This window comes from Salvelinus alpinus, chromosome 11 (genome assembly GCF_045679555.1).
Source record: "Salvelinus alpinus chromosome 11, SLU_Salpinus.1, whole genome shotgun sequence".
Taxonomy (NCBI): Eukaryota; Metazoa; Chordata; class Actinopteri; order Salmoniformes; family Salmonidae; genus Salvelinus; species Salvelinus alpinus.
In genome coordinates, this window is record NC_092096.1 from 29,786,400 (window position 1) to 29,803,936 (window position 17,537).

General features: G+C 44.1%; 1 protein-coding gene across 1 annotated transcript in view; it reads left to right on the top strand.

Moving 5' to 3' along the window:
• Window positions 1-282: 282 nt before the first annotated feature.
• LOC139533907 (semaphorin-3C-like) overlaps window positions 283-17,537 on the top strand; it is a 49,621-nt gene continuing 32,366 nt past the window's right edge. Inside the window, exons 1-2 of the mRNA XM_071332389.1 lie at window positions 283-514; window positions 7,864-8,038. Coding sequence (XP_071188490.1) covers window positions 7,903-8,038 — 136 coding nt within the window. The 5' untranslated portion in view covers window positions 283-514; window positions 7,864-7,902. The remainder of the gene's footprint in view (window positions 515-7,863; window positions 8,039-17,537) is intronic.

Below are 17,537 nucleotides of genomic sequence, written 5' to 3' on the forward strand. Positions count from 1 at the left end.
CTGTCTGCCTGTGTGAGGTAAGAGTCGTCTGTCTGCCTGTGTGAGGTAAGAGTCGTCTCTGCCTGTGTGAGGTAAGAGTCGTCTGTCTGCCTGTGTGAGGTAGGAGTCGTCTGTCTGCCTGTGTGAGGTAGGAGTCCTCCACCAGATGAATGTTAGTACTGGGAGGGATTGGGTGATCAGTTCGCTGTCTCGTTAGCTGACGGAGGGGGAGAGAAAGAGAAGCGAGGAGGGGGGGACTTCAGTAGAGTATGTAATAGGAAACCAGCCCTTTCTCTCTCTCCTCCTCTCTCTACCCTTCCTTCTCTCATCTCTTTCACTCATCAAGTCTGTCCTGCAGGCGGTTGGATGTAACAGCAGCAGCACTCTCTTCTCTGCCTTCTTTCTGGGAGAGTCACCAGGGAACCGTCTCAGTGGTACTTAAGTGCTTGACGAGGATAAGGACTGGGTCAACACAGGAACAATCAGGGAACCAGGGCTTTGGGATCGACACAGAGCAGGAGAGGAGCCTTATAAGGTGGGTCCTAGGCTGGGCTGTCCTAGGCTGGGACAGGGGTGTGTGGACAGTCAATCTTTGTGACAGAGAGATCACTCACCAGGGCCGTGAAAGAGAGGCGGTAGTGGGAGAGAGCTGCATGGACTCGGGCTAACAGGTGCAGGGTCCCACTGGTAGACAGACTGAAAGGGAATAAGAACGGCTGAGAGGGAACACATTTAGACAAGTATTAAGAAAAGCTCCAAAAGACTTGATCCAAATGTAACCGCATTTTTTGTCTTGTTAATTTAGATGCCTGTTTACGGTTTGGTGGCTTATTTTCTCCTTTCTATAATGATGGATAAGGGGTTTTCTGTGTTGAGTATTGTGAAGATATGTCTGAAATGACATGCTGTGAGGTGTCTGAAAAGACATGCTGATCATTGAATGTGTTTTTGGTTGTTCTTCATCACTGATGTTTGCACACATACTGTGTTTATGGTGGGATAAATGTTATATTAACATTTACATTGAGTAGAAATAAGTATAATTGTTATAGGACGTACTATTACAAATAAATCAGGGTGATCACGAGTGTGCCTTTGCTCTGGGACTGAGATTGTCACGTTGTCTGACATTAACTATATGAGTAAAAATAGGTTGTAGGTTGTGAGTCTAAGAAAATAGGTTGTGAGTCTAAGACGATTGACTATAAACCAAAGATATAGTTAAAAAGTATTATTTAATTCTATCCAACAGGTTACTTTTGAGCCCTGAAACCTCCATTTTTATTACAAAAACATTTGTTTTTCTTAGCTCTTCCTGGTCAAACGTGTGCTTGGCATGTCCATGTACCCGAGTCGTTAACTTGTGAGTGACAGGGTGTGGTGTGAACACTCGGAGCCCCTCTGTTAGATCCTGTAGGCGGAGGGAAGACACCGATACAGACAATTCACACAGAGTTCAACTCTTTACTCTCAGAATATTATTATTATTATCTGTTTACCATCTTTTACTTATATGCTCTAGGTCTAAATAGCATCTCTGTCATGACTAGAGAGAGAGAGACTCTCTCTCGTGTAATTTATGTGTTGTAATTACAGTGTGGTTATCTCTATCTAAAGTAGGAATCTTTGTACAAATAGAACCAGGAAGAAGAGCGAATCTAGACCAAAACAATCCATTTATCAAGTTGTAATCCAGATGGGACTGCTTTTTCCTCATTACGTTCCATGTACAGTGCATTTGGAAAATATTCAGACCTCTTGACTTTTTCCACATTTTGTTACGTTACAGCCTTATTCTAAAATGGATACAAAACAATTCCCCTCATCAATCTACACACAATACCCCATAATGACAATAATCTAGTGTACAAAGCCATATGGAGAGCCATAAACATATACATTAATTTGTCTGGCGAGACTGTACTCTGTCCAGAAATACTGCTGCTTGCAAATGTATAAAAAAAAAATGAAATATAACATTTGCATAAGTATTCATACCCTTTACTCAGTACTATTATGAAGCACCTTTGGCAGCAATTACAGCCTTGAGTCTTATGTATGACGCTACACGCTTGTAGCGTGTATTTGGGGAGTTTCTCCCATTCTTCTCTGCAGATCCTTTCAAGCTCTGTTAGGTTGGATGGGGAGCGTCGCTGTACAGCTATTTTCAGGTCTCTCCAGAGATGTTTGATCGGGTTCAAGTCCGGGCTCTGGCTGGGCCACTAAAGGACATTTAAAGACTTGTCTTTGTTCCATTCATCTTTACCTCGATCCTGACTAGTCTCCCAGTTCCTGCTACTGAAAAACATCCCCACAGCATGATGCTGCCACCACCATGCTTCACCGTAGGGATGGTGCCAGGTTTCCTCCATACGGGACGCTTGGCCTTCAGGCCAAAGAGTACAATCTTGGTTTCAAATCAAATTTTATTGGTCACATACACATGGTTAGCAGATGTCATTGTGTGTGTAGCGAAATGCTTATGCTTCTAGATCCGACAGTGCAGCAGTATCTAACAGGTAATATCAACAATTCCACAACAACCTAATATCTAACAATTCCACAACAAAACCTAATACACACAATCTAGTAAAGGAATGGGATAAGAATATAAAAATATATGGATGAGTAGTGACAGAGCGGCTAAGACACAAAAGATAGTGTAGGATACAGTATAAACATATGAGATGAGTAATGCGAGATATGTAAACATTCTTAAAGTGACTAGTGTTCTATTTATTAAAGTGGCCAATGATATCAAGTCTGTAAGTAGGCAGCCGCCTCTCTGTGCTAGTGATGGCTGTTTAACAATCTGATAGCCTTGAGATAGAAGCTGTTTTTCAATATCTCGATCCCAGCTTTGATGCACCTGTACTGACCTCGCCTTCTGGATGGAAGCGGGGTGAACAGGCAGTGGCTCGGGTGGTTATTGTCCTTGATCTTTTTGCCTTCCTTTGACATCGGGTGTTGTAGGTGTTCTGGAAGGCAGGTAATTTGACCCCGGTGATGCATTGTGCGGACCGCACCACCCTCTGGAGACCCCGAGGTTGTGGGCGGTGCAGTTGTCGTACCAGGCGGTGATACAGCCCGACAGGATGCTCTCAATTGTACACCTGTAAAAGTTAGTGAGGGTTTTCGATGACAAGCCACATTTTCTTCAGCCTCCTGAGATAGAAGAGGTGCTGTTGCGCCTTCTTCACCACGCTGTCTGTGTGGGTGGACCATTTCAGTTTGTCGGTGATATGCACACTGAGGAACTTAAAACTTTCCAACTTCTCCAATGCTGTTCGGTCGATGTGGATAAGGGGGTGCTCCCTTTGCTGTTTCCTGAAGTCCACGATAATCTCTTTTGTTTTGCTGACATTGAGTGAGAGGTTATTTTCCTGACACCACACTCCGAGGGCACTCACCTCCTCCCTGTAGGCTGTCTCGTCATTGTTGGTAATCAAGCCCACTACTGTTGTGTCGTCTGCAAACTTGATGATTGAGTTGGAGACGTGCATGGCCAAGCAGTCATGGGTGAACAGGGAGTACAGGAGGAGGCTGAGACTGCACCCTTGTGGGACCCCAGTGTTGAGGATCAGCAGAGTGGAGATGTTGTTTCCTACCTTCACCACCTGGGGGTGGCCTGTCAGGAAGTCCAGGACCCAATTACACGGGTGGGGTTGAGACCCAAGGTCTCAAGGTTAATGATGAGTTTGGAGGGTACTATGGTGTTGAATGCTAAGCTTTAGTCCATGAACAGCATTCTTACATAGGTATTCCTCTTGTCCAGATGGGATAGGGCAGTGTGATGGTGATTGCATCGTCTGTGGACCTATTGGAGCGGTAAGCAAATTGGAGTGGGTCTAGGGTGTCAGGTAGGGTGGAGGTGATATGATCCTTGACTAGTCTCTCAAAGCACTTCATGATGACAGAAGTTAATGCTACGGGGCAGTAGGCATTTAGTTCAGCTACCTTTGCTTTCTTAGAAACAGGAACAATGGTGGCCATCTAGAAGCATGTAGGGACAGCAGACTGGGTTAGGTATTGATTGAATATGTCCGTAAACACACCAGCCGGCTGGTCTGCGCATGCTCTGAGGACGTGGCTAGGGATGCCGTCTGGGCTGGAAGCCTTGCGATGATTATCACGTTTAAATGTTTTAGTCACGTCGGCCACGGAGAAGGAGAGCCCACAGTCTTTGGTAGTGGGCTGTGTCGGTGACAGGCACTGTATTATCCTCAAAGAGGGCAAAGAAGGTGTTTAGTTTGTCTGGAAGCAAGGGGCTGGTTTTCTGTTTGTGATCCGTGATTGTCTGTAGACCCTGCCACATAGGTCTCGTGTTTGAGCCGTTGAATTGCGACTCCACTTTGTCTCTATACTGACACTTTGCTTGTTTGATTGCCTTACGGAGGGAATAACTACACCGTTTGTATTCGGCCATATTCCCAGTCGCCTTGCCATGATTAAATGTGGTGGAACGTGCTTTCAGTTTAGCACGAATGCTGCCATCAATCCAAGGTTTCTGGTTAGGGACTTTAATAGTCATAGTGGGTACAACATCTCCCATACACTTCCTTATACGCTGACTCGGTGAGCGAGTTTATGTCAATGTTATTCTCTGAGGCTATCCGGAACATATCCCAGTCCATGGGATCAAAGCAATCTTGAAGCGTGGAAACCGATTGGTCAGACCAGCGTTGGATAGACCTAAGAACGGGCACTTCCTGTTTTATTTTAAGTTTATAGGAAGGCAGCAACAAGATGGAGTCATGGTCAGATTTGCCAAATGGAGGGCAGGGGAGGGCCTTGTATGCATTACGGAAGTTAGAGTAGCAGTGGTAGCAATGGTTGAGTGTGTGACTCGCTTGTGTTCATCAGACCAGCGAATCTTGTTTCTCATGGTCTGAGGGTATTTAATTGCCCTTTGGCAAACTCCAAGCGGGCTGTCATGTGTCCTTTACTAAGGACTGGCTTCCGTCTGGCCACTCTACCATAAAGGCCTGTGTCACGACTCCGACCGAAGGTGACTCCCCTTCCCGTACGGGTGGCGCTCGGCGGTCGTCGTCGCCGGCCTACTAGCTGCCACTGACTCTTTTTCCTCCCCCTCCTTATGTGTTTATTTGTTACACCTGTGTGGAGGTGATTATCATTAGTTGGGCTTTATTAGTCAGCCAGCCCGTACGTTTCTTTGTGCGGGATTGATTCAGTTGTTCATTGGGATTCGGGAGTAGACGAACGTATTTGTTTGTTGCGTTCATTAGAGTTATTTGGACTGGGTTTTTGTTCCCCGTGTATGGGACATTTGTTTTATTACACTCAGTGTTTTCGTGGGGACATTGTTTCCCGTGTGCTCATTAAAAGCACCATATTGAACTATCTGTTGTTTCCTGCGCCTGACTTCACACCCCCGACACCCAGAGCGTTACAGCCTGATTGGTGGAGTGCTGCAGAGATGGTTGTCCTTCTGGAAATTTCTCCCATCTCCACAGAGGAACTCTGGAGCTCTGTCAGAGTGACCATTAGGTTCTTGGTCACCTCCCTGACCAAGGCCCTTCTCCCCCGATTGCTCAGTTTGGCCAGGCGGCCAGCTCTAGGAAGAGTCTTGGTGGTTCCAAACTTCTTCCATTTAAGAATGATGGAGTGTTCTTGAGGACCTTCAATGCTGCAGAAATTTTTTGGTACCCTTCCCAGATCTTTGCCTTGACACAATCCTGTCTCGGAGCTCTACGGACAATTCCTTCGACCTCATGGCTTGGTTTTTGCTCTGACAAGCACTGTCAACTGTGGGACTTTATATAGACAGTGGTGTGCCTTTCCAAATCATCTCCAATCAATTGAATTTATCACAGGTGGGCTCCAATCATTTTGTAAAAACATCTCAAGGATGATCAATGGAAACAGGATGCACCTGAGTTCAATTTCGAGTCTCATAGCAAAGGGTCTGAATACTTATGTAAATAAAGTATTTTTCATTAAAAAAAATCTGAACCTGTATTCGCTTTGCCATTGTGATATTGTGTGTAGATTGAGGAAAAATATTAATTTAATCCATTTTAGAATAAGTCTAACCAAACAAAAATTTGGAAAAAGTCAAGGGGTCTGAATACTTTCCCAATGCACTGTAAACATGCTCAATTGTGTCAAATGTTAATTTTCCATTACAAATGATAGCCTTGGGAATTGCTCTCAATCAGTACAGACATTATGGCAGAGCCAGACGTTCAGATCTCCTGTTCGGCATCGAAGAAAAACAAATTGGTCTTAAAATGTTGTCATACATTCATCGATTAGTAGTTTTTGAAAAGAGAGACGGGAAATTCATTAGGCAAAGGGCCAAGCAACACACAATAAACCCAATTATCATTATACCCCTTCGGTAATGTACTGCTGTATTTATTCAAGTCCACCTCCTTTATGGAGACCAATTTAATTGTCATTGCCAGGATTCCTGGCAAGGCTTCGACAAGCAGCAGTGTTTCTGGACTGACTACAGTCTCGCCAGACAAATGAATGTTTATGGCTAACCACATGGCTTTGTACACTAGAACGTGGACCATTGCTCCTTATAAGGCTGTTATGTATATCAATGTGGAGCTTGATTGTGTACATGGAGCACTACCAGGCTGCCAGACATGCCTTAGGAGGTTAGGCAGGTCAGTTGTACTAGCTAGGTGCCAGTCATATTTGTAGGGAGCTCCATGATATCACCTGACAGGTTATACAGTATGACCGTGGTAGATTTAAAGCAGGAGAGAAGTTCCAGTTGTATGTGTCTCTAATCCTTCTGAGGTGGCGTGTCATGGTAGGCGTGTGTCTTATCTCACAGTAATGACTCCTGGCACTCAGCAGCAGTAGAGGCTCCGTTCTCCAGTGATGGTTTAAGCAGCTGTGAGGCTGACATCTCCAGTCCAGCGCAAGGGCTTCTCTCTCCGGGAACTCACCCCAGCTAGGCTGGGCTGGGATAGGGAGGACTAAGGCCGGTTTAGGAAGCCATGCTGCCAAAGAGATCTTAGCCCTTCTGCACTTTTCCATATGCGTTCTAACTCTTCACACGCGGCCCCTCAAACGACGACCCAAGCCCGTCATGCAGGTTACATTTCAGCTGGGTGGTTCATCTGATCCCAGTACCTCAACCTTTCCATCAGCTGCATCCCAAATTGAAAGTTTCATAGATATCCCACCCTCATCTATAAGCCATGAGAATATGCCTTTGTGTGGGTGAATTTTATTGTTTCCCCCATTTTTACTTTCTATTAAACCAAAATGGATACTTTGCGCACAATATATTGAGTGGCGTGGTCATGGGCAGAAAAGCCTGCTCAGTTTTTCAGAGGCAGTGAGAAGCTCAGTCTTTGGTTAGCAGTAAGACAATCTCTCTACAGAAGAAAGTCCCCTGGTAATACCTGTCTTTATCAATAATGGAACTCCTCTTGTCCAATAATGGAAGCAGAGTGAAGGCAGAGAGGAGATTCTCCCCCAGCTCTTTTGTGTAGATGTATCTCATCCATAACAGGGAGCCATGTTAAAGGACGTGGTAACTGATGGATTTAACTGTCATGTGACACTCTGATATCTCTCCTTTAACACGGATCCTTACTATTTATTGTTATTATTAGAACAGGAAGTAGACGCCATAGGACAGGAAGTAGCCACCATAGGACAGGAATAGATAATGGAGGGCTGCAGCACTGCTAGTTTTAATCCTACCTTTCTAATCAGGAATTGTTTCAGACCTGGGAAACCAGATGAGTGAATCAATCAATTACTGGGATCTATTAACTACCGGGAAGAGAAGAAAATCAGCGGTGGTGTAGCCCTCGTGGACTGGATTTGAACATCCTTGCTGCATCTGTGGTACTGTAGTCTGACCAGTGATGTACCGCTCTCCTCCTCCCTCAGGTCATTTGGACTAGTTGTGGTTCCTGAGGCCCTGCTGTCATGAGGTGGCCGGAGGGGGTCGTGAAGACCCCGCCCTGGATAGGAGTCGGACCCACCCTCCTGGCTCTCTCTCTCCTCCTCACTTGTGTCTCCAGCTTCCTCCAGCCACTGCCAAGAGTCTTCCTCTCCTTCGAAGGTAAAGAAATATCCTGTTTACTCCAACAGTGAATCGCTAAGCATCGGACAGACATGTCCTACATCTAACCTTCTCCAGAAATCCCGTAAAGCATTATCTCAGGCTTAGTCTCATCCTGGTCTGCTGTGTTTCACCACAGCTGTGATGAACTTACAGAACACAATGAAGCTATTAGTTTATGGTGTTAATGGTGTTTATGGTGTTTATGGTGTTTATGGTGTTAATGACATATGGTCATCCAGAGGATGTACAATCATCTTCGTCATTTTGAACTAACAAGAAAATACTATATAATTACCTTCTCTGCAATGTCTGATATTGTCACGCCCTGCTCTATTTGGTTAGGTCAGGGTGTGATTTGGGTGGGCATTCTAGTTTTTCTATTTCTTTGTTGGCCGAGTATGGTTCCCAATCAGAGGCAGCTGTCTATCTCTGATTGGGGATGATACTTAGGCAGCTTTTTTTCCACCTTTAGTTTGGGGATCTTGTTGGTGTGTAGTTGCGTTCTGCACTGCATGTAGCTTCACGTTCGGTTGTATTTTTATTTATTTTTTGTGTTCATCAAATAAAAATGATGTACGCTTACCACGCTGCACCTTCGTCTGATTCTTCCGTCAACGAACGTGACAGAGATGAGGTCATCTCAGACATTCCCTTAGATGTTTGTGTTTGATTGACATTTAATCAGTGTTCTCTGCCAGATAGTGGGAGGGGGGCTCTAAACTTTATAGTACCCATGCTGCTTGTCATGTTCTTGGTTTGGGCCTGTGAGACCCTGAGATCGTGGTTCCATTTTCAGTTCTGTTCCATGTCATGTCAGGCGAGCCAGAGCCGTACATCTGTGAGATTGTACTGTACTGTGTCATGACTGACTGCCCTGGCTCAGCCTGGTCCTGGTTAAACTTTAAACGCACACAGTGGATGGAGGCACTGTTTCCTTTCCCTGTGATTGTTGTTACAGCCTCTTGGTTTGATTCTGTTTTATTTAATTTCCTTGACACATGATTGGATGACTTATTAACCCTCTGAACTAGGAAGGAGTTTGCGGGGGAGGAGGCTGGAGGGGTTGTTTCTTGTTTCTCTAGCTTTCAGGAACCAGCTACCCCTCATAAGTTGTGTAGCTGTACACTGGTGTTGATGTTGTACAGCAACTGCTGGGTATGTTTGATTATCTTTCAGTACCTCCTGGCTGATTTATTTTGTCCAATGCAGGAAAGACTGTGGCTGTGCTATGTCTTTGTTGCACATGTGTCTGTGCGGCGTCTGAGTGCTCAGACAGTGTGAAGAGGTGTTGTGACTGTGACTCATTGTCTCTGGAAAGGCTGTGATATTCTGTGGTCATCTTTTTCCTTGACTCCAGGCACCTTTCTCTTCCTCTCACTGGCTCTCATCCTCTCTCCGCCCCTTCTCTCCTACTGTCTCTCCTTTCTCCTTTCATTTACTGACTTTCTCTCTCCTCTCCCTCTCTTCTTCTCTCTCTGTTTCTCTGTGATTGTCTTGAGTGCTGTAGCCCAGCTGTCAGACAGAGACAGGCAGTGAAATGCCCCACTCAGCAGAGCTGCTCACAGACAGGACCCAGGCTGTATACACTTGTCTAGGGGATGTGTGGAGCATTAGGGGTGGCTTGGAAAAAGCCTGCTCGCTCACTGCAAACAGACCAAACCACTCAAATACCTCTGTGGCTTTTACATACAGCCACGGTAGGCCTATTCACTCCTGCCCTGTTAAAATGTCTGACCTCCAGGATTCACGGTCAACATGCTGGAAATGAATCTATCCCTGCTGCTGATCATGTGATTGGTTAATCCCTTTTCCATGTGTGGATTTGATTTGTCCCCATTTCCTGCTTTAGTTCGGTTCTATTGTATCCGAGTGAAACGTCAAAGGGAACTATTATCAGTCAAATAGGTTCTAAAGTGGTTCTTGGTTGGGTAGCTCTGGTTGTGGTGGACCGGTAGTAGCTTGTTTTATTAAAAACAAATTATTTGAAAAGTCAGGTGTGTGTATGTCACTTAGGATGATCTATGTAGGTGCTTCGCTGTGCTTCGTTCCCTTGGGACTCATCGGATTGAATTAGTGTGAAAACAGAAGCGGAGGGGATTTGGCAGTGACTGGAAGGACATTTCAAGGTAAAGAAAGGATTGGAGATTTGATTGTGAGCCAAGATTTCAGGTGCTGGTTAGCTTCCATGCTGTGATTTTAGAGCTATGCTGTCCGGGATGTTAAGCACAGGGGAGTTGAGCTGAACTGATCTATGTTGGTGGAGCTGGAAATCCTTTTCCGTTGGGGTGGACAGGCTCCGTATTTCACCCTGCATTCAGTGGAGCTTCTGCCTGGGAGAGATCCAGATGTAGGGAGTTGGAGACTCCTCTGACCGAGGGAGAGGACTCTTCTCTCAAATAAACTCCAGTGTGGACGTCCTCACTGAGGGAAGTATTTAGGGTACCAGGGTGGGGAGAGGAGAGGTACAGGGCCCAGAGAGGGTAACATGTGGGAGGTCCAGTCAGCAGCAAGTGTAAGGGTGTGTGTCAAAGGTTCTGCACTGGAGGCGAGATATACTGTAGTTCTCTAGAGTAAAGACTATTTATTATTACAGCCTAAACTGACTAAACCAAAAAAGAGAAAATAAACTCTGGGAGGAGACTTGTGTCAGTACACAGTATCTCACTCTCTCTCCCTCCCTCTAGCTACCCATCTTTTCTTCCCTCTCTCCTGAAACTCTAGCCGAGGGTAAGGCAGGTTCACGTGGCTGAGTGAGTCAGCTCGCGTCTCCAGGAGAAGTTGCCGTCACTGACATTCCTGCTCCCTCACACTGCTTAATCTTGTCTTGGAGAAGCAAACGCAACGCAACGGGACGGCAACCAAAACACAATAATAAACAGTGAGAAACGCAGGCCCCAGAACGCAGCCTTATATAATAAACAGTCAAATACGTTTCAGTAAAGCTGGAAAATAAATGAGGGGCTTCAATTCTTAGCAAAAAAGCATTATGGATTTAGTAGCATGATAAGAGATTTGTTTTAACTTTTGTTTTCAATCACTTATTTTCCCCAATATTTAGTCTAGCGACCCCTTTCATTTGACATATTCCAAAACACAAACTCCATCTGTCTCAGTGAAAGTTAAAATAATGAATAGCGGACCACTCCGAAGTCTGTGTTTTGTCAGCCACGGATAAAATAAGATAAGGGCCATATTTTCCCATGAATCATTAAAATGTGAGAATGGTACAAAGCCCAGGACTAAGGACTGAATAATAAACCACTAACAGTGTCTTATAGCTTTCTCTGAGCAGGTGAGGTGTAGATTAGACTGGACTAGGTCTAATCCAAGGCCAGGATTCAAACAAAAGCAGAGAAAATGTCATAAAATATTTGTCTGAATCCCGGGTTAGGATTACCTAGTCCAGTCAGATTTACACTTCACCTGCTCAGAGAAAGCTTTGTGACTTGGAGCCCTTGGCGTCGTGATTTGATGGCTACTACTACCACCATCTCTGTCGTGATCTACAAGTCAAGTGCACTGCGATGTCGATAATCTGTGTTTATTTAAATCCCTGCCATAGATTATATGGAGAAATGTTTCAATTTCAACTAAAGTGGAAAATGAATCTGGGTCTGGTCCAGTGGTCATATAGCATTGTCCTTTCTCAACCTGATTCAGTGACATAGGTGATATGCTTTTAATCAGAAACAGAACTAACTTTTCTGTCTTGGCTTTTTACACCGCAAAATATACTTTTGAACATACAGTATCTGGATTTCATCTCAGTTTATTTGGCCAAATTGCTGAGCATAGAAGAACATGTTAGATCATCAGTTTCTTGGTCAGAAAGGCCCTGGCTCATGCCATGTTGATACTTTCTGTTGTTTGACCCAGGTGAAACATTTCTGCCAGTGAGTTTACAAGCCAATACAGCAATGTTTTAGCCCTGATCTAATTGTTAGGAGGCCGTATTAACGAGTTGCCTGCCCAGGGCTATGGCTGTATGGTACTTATCACATCTAAGGCTGTCTGTATACGGTCTGGTAGGATGATTTGGGGTTTGTTTCTCTCTGGGTGATTGTGAAGAGGATTCTACACTAACGCAGTGGGTGTTGAGAGTCATGGTCACTGTCGCTGCTGACAGGGTACGTGTGGCTCAGGGTGGGTGCTGGTCTTTGTTTAAGATGTCATTAATGTCATCTGTCCTGGTAAAACACTGCTGGCGGTCAGGGTGTCACTGTGTAAATGAGGCTTACGAAAATATACAAAAAATATATATAGTATTTGGATGTAAAAAAAAAAAAGTCAGTGTATATCTCTGTGTGTTTTAGCAGGTGTCTATTTGAATCCTTCTGTCTAGTCCTTGGTAGAGAGCCTTGGTCGCGTAGCTGTAGTTTGAGACGTGTGGGAGATTGATTAAGATGGTGTTCTTGTAATGAGTGTTCCCTCTCTCTGGGATCCTGTTCCCAAACCCTGAGCGGAACCAGACGTCACACACACACAGCCGTCTGTCTCACAGCCTTTCACCATAGAACGGATGCTCTGGTTCCCCAGCTTCCTCAGATTAGTTCCTTCTTTTATCATGCGTCATTAGAATATCCTCCTAGCCCTCATTAGTCCTAAAGGATGACTATCAGGAGGTCGTCCAACTGTGAAGTATGTTTATCTAATTGTGGGATGGTGTGTGCGCATGCAAATTCTTCACATTTGATTACTTTCTACTTTTCCCTGAATCACCATGGAAACTGACCGTTTTTTTTCCCGTCCCTCTTTATTAAACAAATTGAGGCTCTGAGCTGTTAAGTGAATATTTGGAATACTTCAGGTATCCTGAAATGTTTGACCCCTTTCAGATTTAACTCTAAGACTCCTCAGCGTTTTACTGAGGAAAATCAAGAGGTGCATTCAGTGGAACTGAAACATAGCCAAGGTAAAACATTTTCCGAATTCCTACGTGAAGGACTCATTTGGAAGATAAACAGCAGAGCCTTGCCAATGTAACATTCACCTCCTGTAAGATAATGTCTCAAACTTTAAATCTACTGGGAAGGTCCGAGCCAGTGGTTTGATGTTCAAGGTTTTATCCTTGCTGAACCTAAACCTCAAAACCTGATCATAAATCGCCTAACTTGCCCCAGATCTCATGATAATGTGTTCTCTATGGGTTTGCACTTTTGTCTTCTATCCCTGACCCCTCTGCAATTACGGGGCCTGGATAGGTCAAACAGACCGCTGCCTGCATGGTTGTCAGCAGGGTCAATAGGAAGTCAAAGGTCGTCAAATGTTATAGGCAGGGCTGACGCAGGGCAAAAGTGGACCAGTGTGTCTGCATTAGTGCTCAGGGGCATGGAATTAAAGTAAAATGCTTATAATTTCACAGAGCATCCCATATCTGCTTTACATTATTTTTCCCAGAGTGCATCTAAACTTGTAATTTCCAACATAATTTGCCTTTGAAGTGAAATCACAAATCCGTGATGGTATGCTCCAGGGAGTTCAAGGCTATACAAACCAGTGACCTGTCATTACTGTCGACAGAGAGATGTTTAGACATACAAATAACCAGGCTGACTGGGGTCGTTTTTTGTGTGGTTGTTGTTTGTGTCTCCAGGCATGTGTCCTGTTGCTAGCCGAGCTAATTGATTGAGTTAGAACCTGGAAATTCTCCAGTTAAGGTTAGCGGGTACAGGCTGCAGCAAAGCCTACGGCTGCTGTGTTTGCGGACAAGGTTTGACAAGCCTTCTGTCAGTCATACCTTTTCTCTCCTTTCTCCTCCTTTCTCTGTCTCTGTGTTTTGACATTCCTGTCTTTAAGGCTAACGCTAGATGAATGTTTTAGTGTTCATCCCGTGCACCATGTTGAAAGGTAATCAATGGCCATCAATATGGAAGAGACGGTATCTTTCTGGAAGATGCACAAGGTCAAATGGACGGTTGGTCTTTGGGAATTTAGGCTATTGATTCAGTGAAATGTACTCTCAACGTTCTTTTTCTGGCTTTTTTACAGATGTATCATTAAATATTTTATCTTGCATACAGAACTGTTCCCATACTGGCTTTGAGCTTAAGTGAGTTTCCATAGAAAAGGCCATGGTTCTTTACATAATAAAATGGAAAAGGCTAAATTAACACAATTACATACAGTGCTTTCGGAAAGTATTCAGACCCCTTCCCTTCTACATTTTGTTACGTTACAGCCTTTTTGTAACATGGATAAAAAAATATAGAAACATCTCATGGATCTACACACAATATCCCATAATGACAAAGCGAAAACTGTTTTCTAGTAATTTTTGCAAATGCCTTAAAACTAAAAAACGGATACCTTATTTACATAAGTATTCAGACCGTTTGCTATGAGACTCAAAATTGAGCTAAGGTGCATCCTGTTTCCATTGATCATCCTTGATGTTTCTACAACTTGAATGGAGTCCACCTGTGGTAAATTCAATTGATTGGACATGGTTTGGAAAGGCACACACCTGTCTATATAAGGTCCCACAGTTGACAGTGCATGTCAGAGCAAATACCAAGCCATGAGGTCGAAGGAATTGTCTGTAAAACTCCGAGACAGGATTGTGTTGAGGCACAGATCTGGGAAAGGGTACCAAAAAATGTCTGCAGCATTGAAGGTCCCCAAGAACACAGTGTCCTCCATCATTCTTAAATGGAAGAAGTTTGGAAACACCAAAACTCTTCCTAGAGCTGACCGCCCAGCCAAACTGAGCAATCGGGGGAGAAGGGCCTTGGTCAGGGAGGTGACCAAGAACCCGATGGTCACTTTGACAGAGCTCCAGAGTTCCTCTGTGGAGATGGTTGTCCTTCTGGAAGGTTCTCCCATCTCTGCAGCACTCCACCAATCAGGTCTTTATGGTAGTGTGACCAGACGGAAGCCACTCCTCAGTAAAAGGCACATGACAGCCCGCTTGGAGTTTGCCAAAAGGCATGTTTTTGGGGATGTGTTTTTCAGCTGCAGGGACTGGGAGACTAGTCAGGATCGAGGGGAAAGATGAACAGAGCAAAGTACAGAGATCCTTGATGAAAACCTGCTCCAGAGCACTGACGTCAGACTGGGGCGACGGTTCACCTTCCAACAGGGCAACAACCCTAAGCACATAGCCAAGACAATGCAGGAGTGGCTTTGGGACAAGTCTCTGAATGTCCTTGAGTTGCCCAGCCAGAGCCCGGACTTGAACCCGATCGTACATCTCTGGAGAGACTTGACAATAGCTGTGCAGCAACGCTCCCCATCCATTCTGAGCCTGCTTGGCAGGGTTGGTCCTGCAAAGCCAAAGCCCCCTAAAGGGAGAGCATAATAAACAAGGAAATTCTCAAAGCTGCTAATGAGAACCTTGATGACCTTGTACCTAGCCGGTGGGGATTCCGGTGGGGTGCCCCCACCCAGGCAGTGGCAGTGCTGGCAACACTAGCTGCAGTAACCCATGGGGAGGGGGTCACACTCGGACATTCAGAGAGGGGGTATATTATTGTGGCCCTGGTGGCACGAAACCAATCGGACTGCATGGAGAGGCTTGGGAACATGGTCAAAATGGATGACCGTATTGTGGGTGTTTCAGGAAGAAGGTGTACATTTGACCTCCATCATCTAGGATGTGACAATGGTAAATAAATCTCTACATTTATGCTCATTTTTTGCGCGGTCTTGCAGGCCTTCTCATGCAGCTGCAACTGCAAGTACATTTGTAAATCATGACCCATCTTGAGTTGGGCTCTGGGATGGTGCAATTGTTGAGAGGGTGAGCTTATGGTTGTGTGGGGGTAAGGGCTGAATGTGTGTGGGTGTATGTGTGTATCCCACAACTGTTGCGAAGGAAGAAGTAAAAGATGTTAGGGACTATAGAGGATGATTCACAGCAATATGGAATAAAAATCGAGGTGAGGGCGATGGAAATGCATTTGGCAATGGATCTGCTTCGGTTCGGTGGATGGTGCTGTGTGCACTTTTCGAAGGATGGATCCCAGTCGGTCCGGGGCTGTGCGATGCGGGGGGTCGGGGGTGGTCTGCCGGGCATTGGGATGACAACCCAACTCGAGATGGGGGCTTTTGGCGGGTGGAATAGTGGGGACCAATTGGAGGTTTGCTTAGTGGAGATGCAAATGTCATGGTACAACTATATAGACACTCAATCATTATGTTACTTTTTAATAGGACGTTTACAAACATATATTTTGATAAAAATAATTGAAAGGTGTGTCTCATTATGGTAAGTGGTGAAATAAGTATAGCCAGTTACAATTGTAATGGCTTAGTAGATAATAAGAAAAGACGATCAGTATTTACCTGGCTAAAAGAGAAGGATTATAATATCTACTGTTTACAGGAAACCCATTCAACAGTTTTAGATGAAGTTTTGTGGAAAAAGAACTGGGGGGGCGAAATATATTTCTCCCATGGGCAAAGAAATTCAAAAGGGGTGATGGTTTTAATTAATAATAACTTTGATCCAAATGTGCAACTTGTCCAAACAGATCCTCAAGGTAGATGGATTATTTTAAATATGTTATTGGACAATAAACATATATGGCTTATTAACCTATACGGTCCGAATAATGATGATCCAAGCTTCTTTGACAATATATATAAGAATGTATCAACTCTACAAGCAACACTAGACTCTATTATTATAGTGGGAGATTTTAATACGGTCTTAAATACCTCTATGGACCGGAAAGGAAATCACACTACAAACTATCACCCTCAGGCACTTAAGGAAATCAGGAATGTCATGGATATATTGGAATTAGTGGATATATGGAGACTTAAATACCCTGACCTAGTGAGATATACATGGCGGAGGCTTAATCAAGCTAGTCGCCTTGACTACTTTCTTATATCATTCTCTCTGGCACCAAAAGTTAAAAAGTGTTTGATAGGGGACAGAATGCGGTCGGACCATCACATAATTGGCATATATATTACTCTTACAGAATTTCCACGTGGGCGAGGATATTGGAAATTTAATCAAAGCCTACTAGATGATAAATTGTTTAGAACTAGGACAGAAGAATTTATAACTGACTTTTTTAGACATAACATAGGTACAGCAGATCCCCATATTGTATGGGACACTTTTAAGTGTGCCTTTAGAGGCCATGCAATTCAGTACTCATCTATAAAACAAAAGCAATTTCGATCAAAAGAGTCCATATTAACAAAGGAAATTGAAGGACTAACAGTTAGATAACAATAAAAACGGTACCATAGAGGCACAGAATAAGTTAGAGGAAAAACAAAAAGAAATGGAGGAACTTATTCAAGAAAGATCCAGTGTAATATATTACAAAAATAAAGCTAACTGGATGGAATATGGGGAAAAATGCACCAAATTCTTTTTCAATCTTCAATATAGAAATGCTACCAAAAAAAACGTATTAAAACTTGTTACAAATGATGGAGTCACGCATGATTCACCAAATGATATTTTGAAAGAGGAAGTAAAGTACTTTAAGAATATATTTTCGTTTCAGGCTCCTCCATCTCCACTAACTGAAAC